General features: G+C 41.7%; 1 protein-coding gene across 3 annotated transcripts; it reads left to right on the top strand.

Moving 5' to 3' along the window:
• The first annotated feature begins 1,073 nt into the window (after positions 1–1,073).
• LOC110498086 (nuclear receptor-binding protein) lies at positions 1,074–13,478 on the top strand. Of its 3 annotated transcripts, none has more exons than XM_021574664.3 (18): positions 1,074–1,437; positions 2,134–2,492; positions 2,587–2,709; positions 3,265–3,369; positions 3,531–3,620; positions 3,755–3,795; positions 4,086–4,180; positions 4,341–4,424; positions 4,561–4,619; positions 4,771–4,869; positions 5,028–5,160; positions 5,339–5,429; positions 5,532–5,582; positions 6,055–6,190; positions 6,295–6,348; positions 6,470–6,533; positions 9,337–9,392; positions 11,941–13,478. In XM_021574664.3, the coding sequence occupies exons 2-18, from the start codon at positions 2,283–2,285 to the stop codon at positions 12,034–12,036; spliced, it is 1,587 nt and encodes a 528-aa protein (XP_021430339.1). In that variant the 5' UTR covers positions 1,074–1,437; positions 2,134–2,282; the 3' UTR covers positions 12,037–13,478. The 3 variants fall into 3 exon arrangements, with proteins under 3 accessions (XP_021430339.1, XP_090067600.1, XP_036810925.1); XM_090211474.1 differs by having other exon boundaries at positions 1,240–1,437; positions 2,116–2,492; XM_036955030.2 differs by having other exon boundaries at positions 1,247–1,437; positions 2,290–2,492.
• The last annotated feature ends 4,924 nt before the right edge of the window (positions 13,479–18,402 follow it).

The following is an 18,402-nucleotide window of genomic DNA, read 5'->3' as shown; positions in this document are numbered from 1 at the left end:
CAAATAAATCCCAGAACAACAGCAAAGGACCTTGTGAAGATGCTGTAGGAAACCGGTACAAAAGTATCTATATCCACAGTAAAATGAGTCCTATATAGACATAACCTGAAAGGCCACTCAGCAAGGAAGAAGCCACTGCTCAAAAACCGACATAAAAAAACAGACTACAGTTTGCAACTGAACATGGGGACAAAGATCATACTTTTTGGAGAAATGTCCTCTGGTCTGATGAAACAAAAATATAACTGTTTGGCCATAATGACCATCATTATGTTTGGAGGAGAAAGGGGGATGCTTGCAAGCTGAAGAACACTGTCCTAACTGTGAAGCACAGGGGTGGCAGCATCATGTTGTGGGGGTGCTTTGCTGCAGGAGAGACTGGTGCACTTCACAAAATAGATTGCATCATGAGGTGGGAAAATTATGTGGATATATTGAAGCAACATCTCAAGACATCATTCAGGAAGTGAAAGCTTGGTCGCAAATTAGTCTTCCAAATGGACAATGATCCCAAGCATACTTCCAAAGTTGTGGCAAAATGGCTTAAGGACAACAAAGTTATTGGAGTGGCCATCACAAAGCCCTGACTTCAATCCTATAGAAAATATGTGGGCAGAACTGAAAAGTCTGTGCGAGTAACGAGGCCTACAAACCTGACTCAGTTACACCAGCTCTATCAGGAGGAATGGGCCAAAATTCACCCAACTTATTGTGGGACGCTTGTGGAAGGCTACCTGAAACGTTTGACCCAAGTTAAACCATTTTAAAGGCAATGCTACCAAATACTAATTGAGTGTATGTAAACTTCTGACCCACTGGGAATGTGATGAAAGAAATAAAAACTTAAATAAATAATTCTCTCTACTATTATTCTGATATTTCACATTCTTAAAATAAAGTGGTGATCCTAACTGACCTAAGACATGGACTTTTAACTAGGATTAAATGTAAGGAATTGTTAACTGAGTTCAAATGTATTTGGCTAAGGTGTATGTAAACTTATACTTCAACTTATACAGTGGCTACGTTAAACGTTACTTTTTGTATCCTTGTAAGATTTTTTCTAGCCAAACATGGTTACTTTGTATCATGATGCGAATACAACATTGATAACTACGCGCTGATAAATAAGGGGCTATTTAGCCAACAAATGCCCTAATTAATGAATGGGATAGGGTTGAGTTGGAGGTAGAGTTATCTGATCCTAGATCAGTGGTAGGGGAGCAATGTTTACCTCTCGAGCACTGAGGTATAGGTTATCAAAGCTGCGCTTTACATGCGCATTGCGTACAATGGTGGAAGTAGTTCTGATATTCTGCGAATGGGTGTCCCTCCCCCTGGACATTTATAGATAGCTAGCTTCTAACGTTATTAGCTAGATGAAAATACGCACTGTGAGGGGTTGTACAATAAATACATGTCGTCGCTTTCTTATAAGTAAGTAGCTAACCGTGTGTGTTGATAGAATTGCTGGGTAACAATGGGACTATTGCTGACTTGTTAATACGCTAGCTAGCTGACAATAGCTAATAAACTGCTTGCCTAAGTTATCTTGCTAGTTCTCGAGATAGCTAGCTAACTTTGCTAACGTTAGCTAAAGTTGTGTTTTCAGCTTGTTTGTTGTTTATCGGAGTTAGTGCTTGACATTTCCTGAATGCATGTAACTGTTTATGTAGCATTTTGTAGATGAGACCAATGGCCGGGGATAACTTTACGTTTTAGTGAAAGTTGATCAATTAGCTAGCTTCTGTTAGTTATATCTAGTGTCCTGAGTTCGGTATAGAGAGGCGTGTAAAGTTAACTTGAGTGCCCGACAGCCAATTAGCTTGCTCACTAACGTTAGCAAACTAACAAAACAATTTACTTGGCTGCCTCATTAATTACAGTCTACTATAACAACTGCATAGCAAGTAAGCCACTTTTCAATTTTAATTCTGGTAAATCTCTTTTCTTTGCTGCCTTTACTGGTAACCATAGAGTTGTTGTTGAGGAGTGACAAAGCAAGTCTTGACCCAATTGGATTAGTAGTTCATAAAGAAAAGTTGAGGTCTTATTTCATATAACAGGTAAGGTATTGATTGCTATGTAAGTTGTGTGTGTGTGTGTGATATTAAGTGTCCCGTTTGCCTATAGTGCCTCATAGCTCCCAGGGTGTGTGAGAGGAGGGAGTGGAAGGGGGCGTGACTGCTACAGTTTGAGAAGAGCGAAAAAGGTGTTCTGCCTTCACACCCCCCCAGAGGAGAAGAGTAGCATAGTCCTTCTCAGAGACCTGTATTGCTGTGATGTCAGAGGGAGACGGTAAACCCCTCCAGGTTCCGGAAGCCAAGGCAGAGACGGTGACCCCAAGTGGCCAGGGACCTGCGTCTGTGTGTCCCCCTGTAACAGGGCCCCCCGCCACCACCCCCACAGAGGATGAGGAGGAGGAGAGTGAAGACGAGTCGGAGATCCTGGAGGAGAGCCCCTGCGGCCGCTGGCAGAAACGCAGAGAGGAGGTGAGATGAGAGACCATTGGACTTTCAATTAACGTTTTGCAACGGTGTTTGTGAAGGTACTGAACCATGTCTCTGCCTCTGTTCTCTCCCCCAGGTGAACCAGCGGAATGTCCCAGGGATAGATGCTGCCTACCTGGCCATGGACACGGAGGAAGGGGTGGAGGTGGTCTGGAACGAGGTCATGTTCTCAGAGAGGAAGAACTTCAAGCTGCAGGAGGTACAGTATGCCTGGCGGCGACACCAGCAGGATGCCCCAGTGTCCTTTTATTGACTCATTACTTAATCTGAACTCAAATTCAAACAGCTCAAAGCTTCCTTTCTAAGTAGCTGAATACAGGCAGCTCTGGCCTTACAATAAAATAACATCATTTTATTTATACACCACATTTCAGACATGGAATGCAACGCAATGTGTAGTTTACAGGGGGGAAACACTGCTTCAGACTTCCTGTGGTCATGTATTCAGTGATGAAAATAACCTGAGGTGAAGACAAAGGGAAAAAAAGAAGAATCATTCAAATTATGTTGCTACATTCTTCCATCATTTCACTCACTTGCTTTGAGGCTTCTATCTCATGATGCAATCTGGTCGGGAGGAAGAGATATCATTTGTTATTTCCCCCCTCCTCTCTCTTGTCTAGTAGAACTGTTATCTTTGTACTTGAGCGAATATCTAATGTCATATGCCTTGCACACTGATACAAACAGTTGATCCCACCACTACAGACCCTGTTTAGTTAAATGTTTACCATGTCTATCCACCTCTGAACAGGAGAAGGTGAAGTCTGTGTTTGACAACCTGATACAGCTGGAACATCTCAACATCGTCAAGTTCCACAAGTACTGGGCTGACATCAATGACATCAACCGTGCCAGGGTAAGTTCTGTCTGCTACGAGAGGAGAAACCTTCCTTGTTTGGCCTGGTTGATATAATCAGGACTGAATGCGAGTGAGCAGTGAGGGAAATTATGGAACAATGTAAAGACATAATTTGAATGATTCTTCTTAACTTGTTTTTTCCTTTGTCTACACCTCAGGTTATTTTCATCACTGAGTACATGTCCTCGGGAAGTCTGAAGCAGTTTCTGAAGAAGACCAAGAAGAACCACAAGACTATGAATGAAAAGGTGCAGATATCATAATAGAATTAACCCTGCCCACCACGTCACCTACAACACAGTAGCACATCAAAAGATGCTTAGCGTATAAGAAGACATTCAATAGTCTACATGTAACAGGAAGTATGTTGTTTGTTCTTTAGGCCTGGAAGAGATGGTGCACCCAGATCCTCTCAGCCCTCAGGTCAGTCTTTCTCTCACACAGACCATCTCTGTCATAGCTGCAACACTAATACCTGGACCCCATATCAATCCAAATGGGCAGCCAGGGTCATGCTCAGTAGGCACGAAACAGGGCTGAATGTTTTAAAACCGAATGAAATGAGGAGGTACTAATACCTGATATTGTCAACATTTTTTGATTTCCATTCCAAAATATTTTCCTGTGTAGTGTGCTACTGAACCTACCCTGGTTTGAGGTAAGCCAAAAAACCACAGTGCTTTACTTCTCTGCTTTCTGATGTGGCTCTGTAGTTACCTCCACTCCTGTGAGCCACCCATCATCCACGGGAACCTGACCTGTGACACCATCTTCATCCAACACAACGGACTCATCAAGATAGGATCAGGTAGGACTCTAGTCATAGCCACTGGTTTATTACGGGCTTAGCAGCAATGTCCAGGCCAGCCCATTATGGGTTTATCTTCCAGAGATAACATATTTATAACCGGTTATAACAGATTTCTAGACTGTGTCTAACCCAGTATATCTGTGTTTTTCTCCTTCAGTGGCTCCAGACACCATCAACAACCATGTAAAGACCTGCAGAGAGGAGCAGAAAAACCTGCACTTCTTCGCCCCAGAATATGGCGGTAAAGAAGGACATTTATGGATAGGTTATATGTTTGGTTATTTGTAGGGTATAAGGAATGCATATATTCTCAGGAAATGATGGACTATTAAATCACTCAATCCATTGTTTCCTATCTTACATTCTCTCACCTGTAGCTGTTGCAGATGTCACTACTGCAGTGGATATCTATTCCTTTGGGATGTGTGCCTTGGAGGTGAGATGGGACACTTAACATCACCGATTTCCCATGTCGATTTATCTCTGTGTGCCAGAATGTGTGATGTCATTACTCCGCATAATTTTTATGTGACGGTGTTGCGACTTGTGTTGCGTGGGTGGTGGTGATATCATTGTGTGTTGTGTAGATGGCAGTATTGGAGATCCAGGGGAATGGAGAATCTTCCTACGTCTCTCAGGAGGCCATCAACAATGCCATACAGTCACTGGAAGACCTACTGCAGAGGGTAGGAGTGTGTTTGTCTGTGTGCGTAAACATTACATAATACAGAACATTAATAGATAAGAACAGCTCAAGGACAGAAGTACATATATACATGCGTGCATGTATTATAAGATTTTCCCTGGAACTGTGTGTGTGATGCCATGTGTGTGTACCTTGCAGGAGTTTATCCAGACTTGTCTGGAGGCTGACCCGTTTAAGAGACCTACAGCCAGAGAGCTGCTGTTCCACCAGGCTCTGTTTGAGGTGCCCCTGTTGAAGCTGTTAGCTGCGCACTGCATAGTCAGCCACCAGCGTGAGTTTTATTGTACACACACACACTCTCACTCACATACTCTGTATCATCAGGCACCAGTGTGAGTCTTATCACACACTCCAGTTTGAGTCTCAAACACAAGACACGCATTCTCACAAACACACTGCATTGTCACCACCAGTGTGAGTACCCCTAATCTTTTCCATACCTCTTTTAGACATGATCCCTGAGAATGCCTTAGAGGAGATCACTAAGAACATGGACCCCAACCTCATCATTGCTGAGATCAAGGAGGGTGTGCAGCTCAAGTAAGAGACAACAGTTTATACTTCAAGGAAGCCACAGTTGGTTTTTGATCTCAGGGTATTTTCTTCAGAAACCTGTGCTGATCCTGTTTCTTTCCTCATCAGACTGTCTCAGTTTCCTGCCTTGGAGCTGGATAAGTTCCTGGAGGATGTCCGGTAAGGAACTCCCCATCAACTATTGACCACGACGGCACAGATGTCCAGCATGCTCACCACTAGAGGGCGTAGTTAACCCACAGCACTCAGTACTAGACAATGATCCTGTAATGCACTATACAACCACCCAGTGGCAGTATTTAACTTGGACTGTTATTCTGCTTTGCCTGTATCTCAAATGTGTTTGTATCCAGCCCTTCCACCACTCTTACTTTTAGTTGAAGTATTGTTAGAATCTCTATTTGAAAAATGAATGAGAATACCTGCAAACTCAAGATTTGCTCCCAGAGTTTTGATTTGGCAATGTTTTGAACAATCCAGGGTCTTCACTTTGGCCTTAATTAAATGTGTGTAAGATTATTGCCTGTCTGTGATTTGACCCCCCCTGATTGGTCACAAACAAAAAAAATGTGTACTTTACCCGTCTAATCATGACATGTAAAGTAACCCCGCTGCCCTCCCTACCCAACAGGAATGGCATCTACCCCCTGACAGCATTTGGCTTGCCCTCTCACCAGCAGCCCCAGCAGTCCCCTGTTAAGTCCCCCATTGTCACCCCTTCTGTTAAATCCCCCACCCCAGAACCTGCTGAACTAGAGACACGCAAGGTGAGTGGGGAAAGTATACAAATCCACTCAATGAACTAATAATGGTTACCTACGTAATACATTTTATTTGTTGGATTCCTATCTACATTTCTTACCTTCTGCAGGTTGTTCAGATGCAGTGTAATATTGAGCCGGTGGAGGAGGGTGCAAAACATCATGTAAGTAGCGTTAATCTAATTATTTTTAGATCAGTGAATAAAAGTGAGATGACCATAGACGAGTGTGTTCTAGTGGCCAGTCACTGAATCTGTAACCGTTACATCTCCTTTCTATCCACAGCTGACACTACTGTTGAAGCTGGAGGACAAACTCAACAGACACTTAAGCTGTGACTTGTTACCCAGTAAGAACAAGAGATAGAAACACACAGACATTGATCTGGGCAGGCAGGGACTGGAGATCAAAGTATACGAACAGCTAAAAGAAAAGGAAGACTGCACACACACTGAGATGCTATATCTATGCTATTGGCAACCCAGTGTGCTTTATTAGAACGCTTGGACCCTTAGGTCTTCTATAATAATAGCCTGACAATCCACAGCCCATATACAGCTCCCAAGGGGGCCAATAGGATTAAGTCTTACAGGTTGGTCCCTCTCCTAACAGGCCAGACAGACCACAAGTCTCCATCAAACTATGTGTTATAGACAGGTGTTTGGGTAAGATAACATAACCACACAGCATTCCTTTAAACCAGGGATGGGCAAATGGCAGCCCTCAGATCAATTTAAAATATGTACAAAACCAATCAAAAGTTCGGACACACTCAATTCAAGGATTTTTCTTTCTTTTAAAATTGTAGAATAATAGTGAAGACATCAAAATGCTGAAATAACACACGGAATCATGTAGTAACCAAAAAAGTGTTAAACAAATATATTTTAGATTCTTCAAAGTAGCTACCATTTTCCTTGATGACAGCTTTGCACACTCTTGGCATTCTCTCAACCAGCTTCACCGGGAATGTTTTTCCAACAGTCTTGAAAGAGTTCCCACATATACTGAGCACTTGTTGACTGCTTTTCCTTCACTCGGCGGTCCAACTTATCCCATACATTCTCAATTGGGTTGAGGTCGGGTGATTGTGGAGGCCAGGTCATCTGATGCAGCCCTCCATCACTCTCCTTGGTCAAATAGCCATTACACATCCCGGAGGTGTGTTGTGTCATTGTCCTGTTGAAAAACAAATGATAGTTCCACTAAGCGCAAACCAGATGGGATGGCATATTGCTGCAGAATGCTGTGGTAGCCATGCTGGTTAAGTGTGCCTTGAATTATAAATAAATCACTGACAGTGTCACCAGCAAAGCACCGTCACCCCTCCTTCATGCCGTTCACCTACTCTGCGTCTCACAAAGACACAGTGATTGGAACCAAAAATGTAAAATGTGGACTCATCAGACCAAAGGACAAATTTCCACTGGTCTAATGTTCATTGCTCGTGTTTCTTGGCCCAAGCAAGTTTCTTCTTCTTATTGGTGTCCTTTTAGTAGTGGTTTCTTTGCAGCAATTCGACCATGAAGGCCTGATTCACGCAGTCTCCTCTGAACAGTTGATTTTGAGATGTGTTTGTTACTTGAACTCTGAAGCATTTATTTGGGCTGGTAACTCTAATGAACATATCCTCTGCAGCAGAGGTAACTCTGGGTCCCAGTTTCATCATAGCACTTGATGGTTTTTGCGACTGCACCCGAAGAAACTTTAAAAGTTCAAGTTCTTGACATTTTCCGGATTGACTGATCTTCATGTCTTAAATGATGCACTGTCGTTTCTCTTTGCTTATTTGAGCTGTTCTTGCCATAATATGGACTTGGCTTTCGTCTGTATACCACCCCTACCTTGTCACAACACAACTGATTGGCTCAAATGCATTAAGAAGGAAAGGAATTCCACAAATGAGCTTTTAACAAGGCACACCTGATAATTGAAATGCATACCAGGTACCTCATGAAGCTGGTTGAGAGAATGACAAGAGTGTGCAAAGCTGTCATCAAGGCAAAGGGTGACTACTTTGAAGATTCTCAAATATAAAATATATAACACTTTTTTGGTTACTACATGATTCCATATGTGTTATTTCATAGTTTTGATGTCTTCACTATTATTCTACAATGTAGAAAATAGTAAAAATAAAGAAAAACCCTTGAATGAGTAGGTGTGTCCAAACTTTTGACTGGTATTGTATATGTATATATTTTTTTGGGGGGGTACACTCATTCGGGGTCTCAACTTGCTGTTGTGAGTTAGAATAGTAGAATACACAAGGTGGATGTAGGTACCAGACCTGCGAGCAACTGCTGCCCCTCATGAGTTCAGATATATTGTGGGCCCCACCCCCATCAAAGTTGTCCATTCCTGCAATTAAACAATGTCAGATTTCACAATTGGAGAGATTTACAGTTATAACCCTCCCAGCTCTTGTTTCAGACTCTGTGTGTGTTGTCTGGGAATGGCACGACTTTGGCCATCCAAGCCTGTCTGTGTGTTTTTGTCTTTATGACTCCAGCCACTGGCCTGCCCTAGTGTACTGTAACCCCAGCCTAACCCACACCAGTGGGGCTGCTCCTATCGCATGCATAGCTGCCACCAACAGACTGTGTGCGTGGACATACATGCATGTGTGCCGTGTATGTGTGAAAAGTAGTGGGAGAGTCTAACGTGCAGATAAGATGGAATGGGGAGGGTGGGGGAATGCATAGGCCATATCAGGGATCCCTAGACAGTACAAACAGGATATTATTGAACCCTGTAAGGAATAGAGGTTTAAGTCAGGGATATACATGGAACAAGTCTTTGCATGGCCAGGTGGGTGTGTCCAGACACACACATGGCAGGCGTCTAGTGTTGCAGGCCTGCGTGTTGAGAATGGCAGGCGTGTGTATGCTGCTGGCAGCTGCTCTCTGGGGAGGGCTGGGCACTGACACTTTCTGCAGTAGACACACACATTATGCGTCTATCAGTGATAGTAAGATTATAACAGGAAGAGACTAGGCACTACGGTTTCTGTCTAAAGTCCAATGTAACTCTTGTGGTTAATGTTGGTGTTACCAACACAGTTAATTTTGCACCTAAAGGGCAACTTCACTGCTAGACAATGTGTGTGTGTGTGTGTGTTTCCACTGACCCTGCTGTCTGTTCTGCTTCAGATGAGAATGTACAGGAACTGGCTGTTGAGCTGGTACAACTGGGCTTCATCAGCGAGGTAAGGGTGTACTTTTGTGAGAGAGAGGAACAAGTGTGTGTGTTGTTTGTAGGGGTTATGTGGTAGAGAGGTGTGTGTGTGTGTGTGTACGGTAGAGAGGTGTGTGTGTGTCAGGGTTTGTGAGAGTGTAATTGTTGTAGCTGGCATAGGAGAGGCAGTGAGTGTCCATTTAGAGGGTCACACCCTGCACCCACTTCAGCTCTCACTGACCCCTATAAACACACACCCAAATGCCAGATAGCAGCTCCTGCTCTCCACTCTACTATAGATAGGACTGTCTGTTTTTAGAGTCTCCCACTCTTACTTTGTGCCTTCAGAAAGTATTCACATCCTTTAACTTTTCCCACATTTACAGCCTGAATTTAAAATGGATTGTCACTGGCCTACACACAATACCCCATAATGTCAAAGTGGAATTATGTTTTTTAGATTTTTATTTTTTACAAATGAATTTTAAAATAAAAAGCTGAAATGTCTTGAGTCAGTAAGTATTCAACCCCTTTTGTTATGGAAAGCCTAAATAAGTTCAGGAGTAAAAATGTGCTTAATAACTTGCATGGATTCTCTCTGTATGCAATAATAGTGTTTAACATGATTTTTGAATGACTAGCTCATCTCTGTACCCTGCACATACAAGTATCAACACCGGGGGAAAAAATCAAATTACATCCGTAATATCGACAGAAACATGGCAAACGTTTTTTATAATCAATCCTCAAGGTGTTTTTCAAATATTTATTAGATAATATATCATCCGGGACAATTGTCTTTTCAGTAGGAGCGAGAGGGAAAATGTCTACCTGTCTTTTACGCAAGAATCACTCAGAGCCCTCAGCTGGCCACTTACGCAATGTAGTCGTTTACGTTCATTCTTCAACATAAAGGCGTGAAACTACGTCAAAATGCTGTAGACACCTTAGGGAATACGTAGAAAAAGGACTCTGGTTGATATCCCTTTCAATGGCCAATAGGGGTGCATAGGAAGACAACGGTTTCAAAATAAGAGGCACTTCCTGATTGGATTTTCCTCAGGGTTTCTCCTACAATATCAGTTCTGTTATACTCACAGACAATATTTTGACAGTTTTGGAAACTTTATAGTGTTTTCTATCCTAAGCTGTCAATTATATGCATATTCTAGCATCTGGTCCTGAGAAATAGGCGGTTTACTTTGGGAACGTTATTTTTCCAAAAAATAAAATAGTGCCCCCTAGTTTCAAGAGGTTAATAACTTGCAAGGATTCTCTCTGTGTGCAATAATAGTGTTTAACATGATTTTTGAATGACTACCTCATCTCTGTACCCCGCACATACAAGTATCTGTATGGTCCCTCAGTCGAGCAGTGAATTACAACCACGGGTTCAACCACAAAGACCAGGGAGGTTTTCCAATGCCTCACAAAGAAGGGCACCTATTGGTAGATCGGTAAAAAACACTGACATTGAAATCCCTTTTAACATGGTGAAGTTATTAATTATTCTTTGGGTGGTGTGTCAATACACCCAGTCACTACATGGATATAGGTGCCCTTCTTAACTCAGTTGCCGCAGAGGAAGGAAATCGCTCAGGGATTTCACCATGAGGCCAGTGGTGACTTTAAAAAGGTTACAGCTTTTAATGTCTGTGGTAGGAGAACTGAGGATGGATCAACAACAGTGTAGTTACTCCACAATACTAACCTAAATGACAAAGTGAAAAGGAAGAAAAACATTCAAAAATATGTATCCTGTTTGCAATAAGGCACTAAAGTAGTACTGCAAAAAATGTGGCAAAGCAATTCAATTTTGTTCTGAATACAAAGTGTTATGTTAGGGGAAAATCCAACACATCACTGATTACCACTCTTCATATTTTAAAGCACGGTGGTGGCTGCATCATGTTATGGGTATGCTTGTCATCGGCAAGGACTAGGGAGTTTTTAAAATTTATTAACAAAATAGAGCTAAGAACAGGCAATATCCTAGAGGAAAACAAGGTTCAGTCCTGCTTTTCAACAGACACTGGGAGATAAATTCACCTTCAGCAGGACAAGTACCTAAAGCACAAGGCCAAATAGACTACTAACCAAGACAACGTTGAATGTTTCTGAGTGGCCTAGTTACAGTTTTGACTTAAATTAGCTTGAAAATCAAAAGCAAGATTTGAAAATGGCTGTCTAGCAATGATCAACAACTAACCTGACAGAGTTTGAACACAATCCAGGTGTAGAAAGCTCTTAGGCTGTAGTCGCTGCCAAAGGTGATTGATTCTAACATGTATTGACTCAGGGGTGTGAATACTTGTGTAAATTGCATATTTCTGTATTTAATTTTCGATACATTTACAAAAATATCTAAAAACATGTTTTCACTTCATTATGGGATATTGTGTGTAAATGGGTGTGAAAAAAATATTTTTACTCCATTTTGAATTCAGGCTGTAACAACAAACTGGAATAAGTCAAGGGGTATGCATACATTCTGAAGGCACTGTATATCTCTGAAGCATGGCATCCATAATATCTTCAATATGCTCAACAGCATGTTAATTGATTGATTGTCCCTACAGGTGGACCAAAGCAGGATGGCCACTGTGTTAGAAGAGGCCTTCACCAAGTTCTTCAGCAGAAACGGTTCCCTCAATCCCATTACTGTGTCCTCATAACAGGATCAACATGGACCCCCACTCCATTACCTATAATACCCCCTACACGCTTGTTACAACCCTCCCTTTCTTACCCCTAAGGATCCATGGATCCCCACTTCAGTACATATACACCTATTGGCAGGCTTAGGCCTATACCCCTGCTGGCCCCAACCACCACACATACACACGCCACACCCCCTGCCTCAGACTCTTTCACCCAAAACCTTGTGTGGTGTCTTCTATTTCTCTGGAGGGCCATAGAGCCTTATTATGGGGCTGTCCGAGTCAGTCCCTCTCTGTTTAGTTCTCTCTATATACACAGTAGCAACTTCTTTTGGAAAGGAAGCCAACACAGTTATCAGTGTTACTTGTTTGTTTGTATTTTATATCTTTGCCATTTGCCTTCTCGGTGGCTGTATACATGCACATGCTATCCGCCTTAAAGTTCTCTGCTTCAGTGTGGTCACGCACAGCTGTGCATGAATGTCTGCAGTGAACTTACCTGTAGGTGACCATTGTAGGCTGTGTTTAGACAGCCTGCCAAATTCTGATCTTTTTTTTCCACTAATTGGTCTTTTAACCAATGAAAAAGATCTGAATTGGCTATATTTGTTACAAATGTGTCATTGTATCTTTCCCATTTTTGTTTTTTACACTCAGTTTACTGTGGTCTCAACTGATGGAGCCAATAGTCTGGGAGGGGCTGTATTTACAGGCTGTCAGTCAAAGCAGAGGAACAAGCTGAATGATTTACTGGAGCTGTCCAATGGCTGGAGCTGTAGTTAAGAGGTGTTTGCGTGGTGAACAGTATTCATGCCTCTGATTTGTTATCACAACTTTATCTGTTCTGTAAAAAAATATATACTTTACATTGTTTGGCAAACCTTATTTCTTATAGTGTACTTGGATAATGAAATGGTTTCCTTTGGACGTTCCGTTGAATATTCTGGCTATTGAGAAAGTGTTTTTTGTTGTGAACAGCAAGTAAGGGTTTTACTTTACTGTACACATCCAAAGAGGAGTTTGTATGATGAATAAATATATAGATATAAGTGGATAAATTGTTAATGTAGTGGCCTGGCTGTGTGACTGGTACTGCTTTAGCCAAGCTGTTGTCTTGCCAAATGCAAAAATGAAATGCTGTTGAACGCAGTTAGGTAACCTTGGTCACGTTCAGTAGGACACAATGTTGTGGAATTAAAATCTGTTTTACGGTTACTGTAATATTCAATGTGCTTTTTTTTCTTTATAGTAGTCTATCTATGTTCTGAGGAGCACTTGGGCAGTGTAGTTAGTGGTTGAGAAAGAGGGTGTGTGTGCGTGCGCATGAGACGTAAGTTTGTGCTCGTGTGCCTTCTGACAAGTGTGTATCCTATGACAGCCTCTGCAATGTATGACTTTCTGTTTCCTCTTTAAATGGTTTGGTATTTTCTATTTGTAAATACATATGTAATGCACCACCTCTGCCCAAATGTCTCATTATTTACTAAATCTCCTTCCAACTGGGATGTTTAATCAGGAAGTGCTAACAGTAACTCAGTGAATACAGTTGAAGTCGGAAGTTTACATGCACTTAGGTTGGAGTCATTAAAACACGTTTTTCAACCATTCCACAAATTTCTTGTTAACAAACTATAGTTTTGGCAAGTCGGTTAGGACATCTACTTTGTTCATGACACAAGTAATTTATCCATTAATTGTTTATAGACAGATTATTTGACTTATAATTCACTATCACAATTCCATACACTAAGTTGACTGTCTTTAAAAAGCTTAGAAAATTCCAGAAAATTGTCATCAGAAGCTTCTGATAGACTAATTGACATAATTTGAGTCAATTGGAGGTGTACCTGTGGATGTATTTCAAGGCCTACCTTCAAACTCAGTGCGTCTGCTTGACATTATGGGAAAATCAAAAGAAATCAGCCAAAACCTCAGAAAAACAATTGTAGACCTCATGTCTGGTTCATTCTTGGGAGAAATTTCTAAACGCCTGAAGGTACCATGTTCATCTGTACAAAAAATAGTATGCAAGTATAAACACCATGGGACCACGCAGCCATCATACCGCTCAGGAAGGAGATGCATTCTGTCTCCTAGAGTTGAACGTACTTTGGTGCGAAAAGTGCAAATCAATCCCAGAACAACAGCAAAGGACCTTGTGAAGATGCTGGAGGAAACGTATCTATATCCACAGTAAAACGAGTCCTATATCGACATAACCTGAAAGGCTGCTCAGCAAGGAAGAAGCCACTGCTCCAAAACCGCCATAAAAAAGCCAGATTACAGTTTGCATCTGCACATGGGGACAAAGATTGTAATTTTTGGAGAAATGTCCTCCGGTCTGATGAAATGAAAATAGAACTGTTGGGTCATAATGACCATCTTTATGTTTGGAGGAGAAAGGGGGAGGCTTGCAAGCCGAAGAACACCATCCCAACCGTGAAGCACGGGGGTGGCAGCAACATGTTGTGTGGGTGCTTTGCTGCAGGAGGGACTGGTGCACTTCACAAAATAGATGGCTTAATGAGGTGGGGAAATTATGTGGATATATTGAAGCAACATCTCAAGACATCAGTCATGAAGTTAAAGCTTGGTCGCAAATGGGTCTTCCAAATGGACAATGACCCCAAGCATACTTCCAAAGTTGTGGCAAAATGGCTTAAGGACAACAAAGTCAAGGTATTGGAGTGGCCATCACAAAGCCCTGACCTCAATCCTATAGAAAATATGTGGGCAGAACTGAAAAAGCATGTGTGAGCAAGGAGGCCTACAAACCTCACTCAGTTACACCAGCTCTGTCAGGTGGAATGAGACTAAATTCACCCAACATATTGTGGGAAGCTTGTGGAAGGCTACCTGAAACGTTTGACCCAAGTTAAACAATTTAAAGGCAATGCTGCCAAATACTAATCGAGTGGATGTAAACTTGTGACCCACTGGGAATGTGATGAAAGAAATAAAAGCTGAATTAAATCATTCTCTCTACTATTATTCTGACATTTCACATTCTTAAAATAAAGTGGTGATCCTAACCTAAGACAGGGAATTTTTACTAGATTAAATATCAGGAATGGTGAAAAACGGAGGTTAAATGTATTTGGCTAAGGTGTATGTAAACTTCCGACTTCAACTGTACCGCCACCTACTCTGTGTGGTTCACTCTCACCATTATCAAATAGTATTTGTCACATGCCTTGTAAACAACAGGTGTGGACCAACGGTGAAATGCTTACGGGCCCTTCCCAACAATGCTATATACAAAGGGTGCGAGGGTTTAACTAACTATTGCACAATCGTATTATTTGGGGGGTAGAAGCTGTTCAGGATCCTGTTGGTTCCAGAATTGGTGCATTGGTACTGCTTGTCGTGCGGTAGCAGAGAGAACAGTCTGTGACTTGTTGCCTGGAGACACTGCCCGGTATAGAAGTCCTGGATGGCAGTCATCTACTGGGCCGTTCGCACTACCCTCTGTAGCGCCTTGCGGTAGAATGCCAAGCAGTTGCCATACCATGCAGTGATGCAGTCAAGATTATCTCAATAGTGTAGCTGTAGAACTTTTTGAGGATCTGAGGGCCCATACCAAATCTTTTCCGTCTCCTGAGGGAGAAGAGGCGTTGTCGTGCCCTCTTAACGACTGTGTTGGTGTGTATGGATTATGATCCAAATTAAATCCAATTTTATTTGTCACATGCGCAAGATACAGTGCTTACTTATGAGCTCTTTCCCAACAATACAGAGTTAAAAAGTAAGAAAAGAATAGCAAATAAGAAAAAAAGGAAATAGTGACATAATAAAATAACAATAGCGAGGCTATATACAGGGAGTACCGGTACTGAGACAATGTGCAGGGGTATGAGGTAGTTGAGGTATTTAAGGTCATGTGTACATGTCGGTAGGGGTAAAAAAGGGGACTATGCAATCAGGAAAGATAATAAAATCCAACACATTTTATTTGTCACATGCGCCGAATACTTACTTACAAGCCCTTAACCAACAATGCAGTTCAAGAAATAGAGTTAAGAAAATATCTCCTAAATAAACGAAATAAAAAAGTCACACGAAAATTATTAACAATAACGAGGCAATATACAGGGGGTACCGTTACCGAGTCAATGTGTACAGGTTAGTCGAGATAATTTGTAAAGTGACTGCATAGATCAAAAACAGCGATTAGCAGCAATGTAAAAACAAGGGGGGGGTTGGGGGTCAAATAGTCTGGGTGGCCATTTGATTAACTGTTCAGCAGTTTTATGGCTTGCGGGTAGAAGCGGTTCAGAAGCCTTGGGTCGCAGACTTGGTGCTCCGGTACCGCTTGCCATGCGGTAGCAAAGAGACCAGTCTATGACTTGGGTGACTGGAGTCTTTGACAATATTTAGGGCCTTCCTCTGACACTAACTGGTATAGAGGTCCTGAATGGCAGGGAGTTCGGTCCCGGTGATGTACTGGGCCGTACGCACTACTCTCTGTAGCGCCTTGCGGTCGGATGTCAAGCAGTTGCCTTACCATGTGGTGATGCAGCCAGTCAAGCTGCTTTCAATGGTTCAGCTGCAGAATTTTTTGAGGATCGGAAGGCCCATGCAAAATCTTTTCAGCCTCCTGAGAGGGAAAAGGCGTTGTCATGGCCTCTTCACAACTGTGTTGGTGTGTTTGGACCATGATCCTTAGTGTATACTAAATACTGAACAACAGCTATGAACATAATATGTAACCCCAATAATCTTTGTCCCGTTAATGTCCCGTGGGCAGATTCTGCACAGTTGACCAAATTATGTGAGATTTTACTTCTGGGTTAACCGAGATTGCCCTCCCTTGAACTCCCAACTCAAACATCAAAGGCATCACATCCCTGGGAATAAGCTTCACCCTCCCCAATTTATTCAAACCCTTCCAGAACAAACTAATTCACTCAAAAATAATTTCCTTCCACCATTCATGTAGACAAGAGTGCAGAATCTAGAACACTTCCATAGTCTCCATTAGGGCTGTTGCGGTCATGAAATTTCGTCAGCTGGTGATTGTCAAGCAAATAACCGCCGGTCCCACAGTAAATGAAGGTTAATGAACATAAACACATTTAGCATTTCCTAGCTTCCAAGCCACTGATGCAGATCTTTGGAACATCTACATTTAAAAAAAGTCTAATTAATCCATGTAATATAGCCTACACCATCAAAATAAATTCATTATTTATTTCTGACCGGTCTAAAGAAACAATATATAAAGAAAATGTAGTCTATTTCAGAAGAACAGAATACCATACTCTGAGTTGTCCTTGTGTTAGGCCCTGATCTGGCTATCCCATAGGGCTGTGGGCTACACTAGTTCATTTACCAGACAAGATTTGCTTAGTATTCCATGGCATTGTTTTATATTATTTTATAGCATGAAGAATACAATTTAACATAGATGAATAAAGGATATTTTCTCCAAATTATTTGAGGGAGTATGCATATACTCTGTGTTGATCAGTTAACAAAGAAACTGGTACTCCTATATGCTTAATTTAGAGTTATTTATTTAACTTTAGTTGTGATACAAACATTGGGCTATATGTTTTAATACATTCTAAGGCTGCATGATATGACTCTAATGATCATTTGAAAAAGGTTGCATAAAAGGCATGAGCTCTGCTTTGTTTTTTTTTGCACAGGCTGTACACACATCATCAGTCTCTCATTCACAAGCACTTGATAATGCCTAAAACTTTATGGTGGCATCTCCTTTGTGTCGCCATAATGCCCCCTAAAAAAATCCATGCCTTTTGCAGCCAGGGGCCCTTGGGCAGAATATAATAATTATAATTTTCTTCTCTGGGCTGCATGCTCCGAAGCACCGCTAACTCACATGGCTCTCCATCAAATGATCGGGTCTTTCCCACAGGCTACAAGTGAAGACAGACACATTGGGGACACAACTGGGCGGGTCCTTATCCCATTCCGAGGCACATATTGAAGATATTGGAAGAACTGTCCACATTTACTTTTCATCAGCCAACAAGATGAGTAGGCCTAACGAACAGCAAAAACACTAGCCTATGTCAATCTACTATCCACATAGTACAAAAGTTGACCTATTCTATTGGTAGACTTGTCCTGCGAGAAATAAATATTCCAAACATAGTCTGGGACAGTTGTGGGATGCGATAGATCCCAAATTAATACAACCACTAGAATCAAAAAAACGTTTTTAAGCAACAGATCACAACGCTTATTTTAAGATGTTGATAAACTATTAGGCTATTTCTTCACATTATAAGCACAGCAATGTGCACACGGTATTAGGCTATAAGTGCGAATTGTCCATTAGCGGGAAAACACCATTCTCAAAAGTGACTGCAAATGCGATATGCATGTAATGCTTTTTATTTTATGGTGAAAATG

The sequence above is a fragment of the Oncorhynchus mykiss genome, chromosome 19 (genome assembly GCF_057628025.1).
Source record: "Oncorhynchus mykiss isolate SJ-2025 chromosome 19, ASM5762802v1, whole genome shotgun sequence".
NCBI lineage: Eukaryota > Metazoa > Chordata > Actinopteri > Salmoniformes > Salmonidae > Oncorhynchus > Oncorhynchus mykiss.
This window is presented reverse-complemented; position numbering and strand designations above follow the sequence as displayed.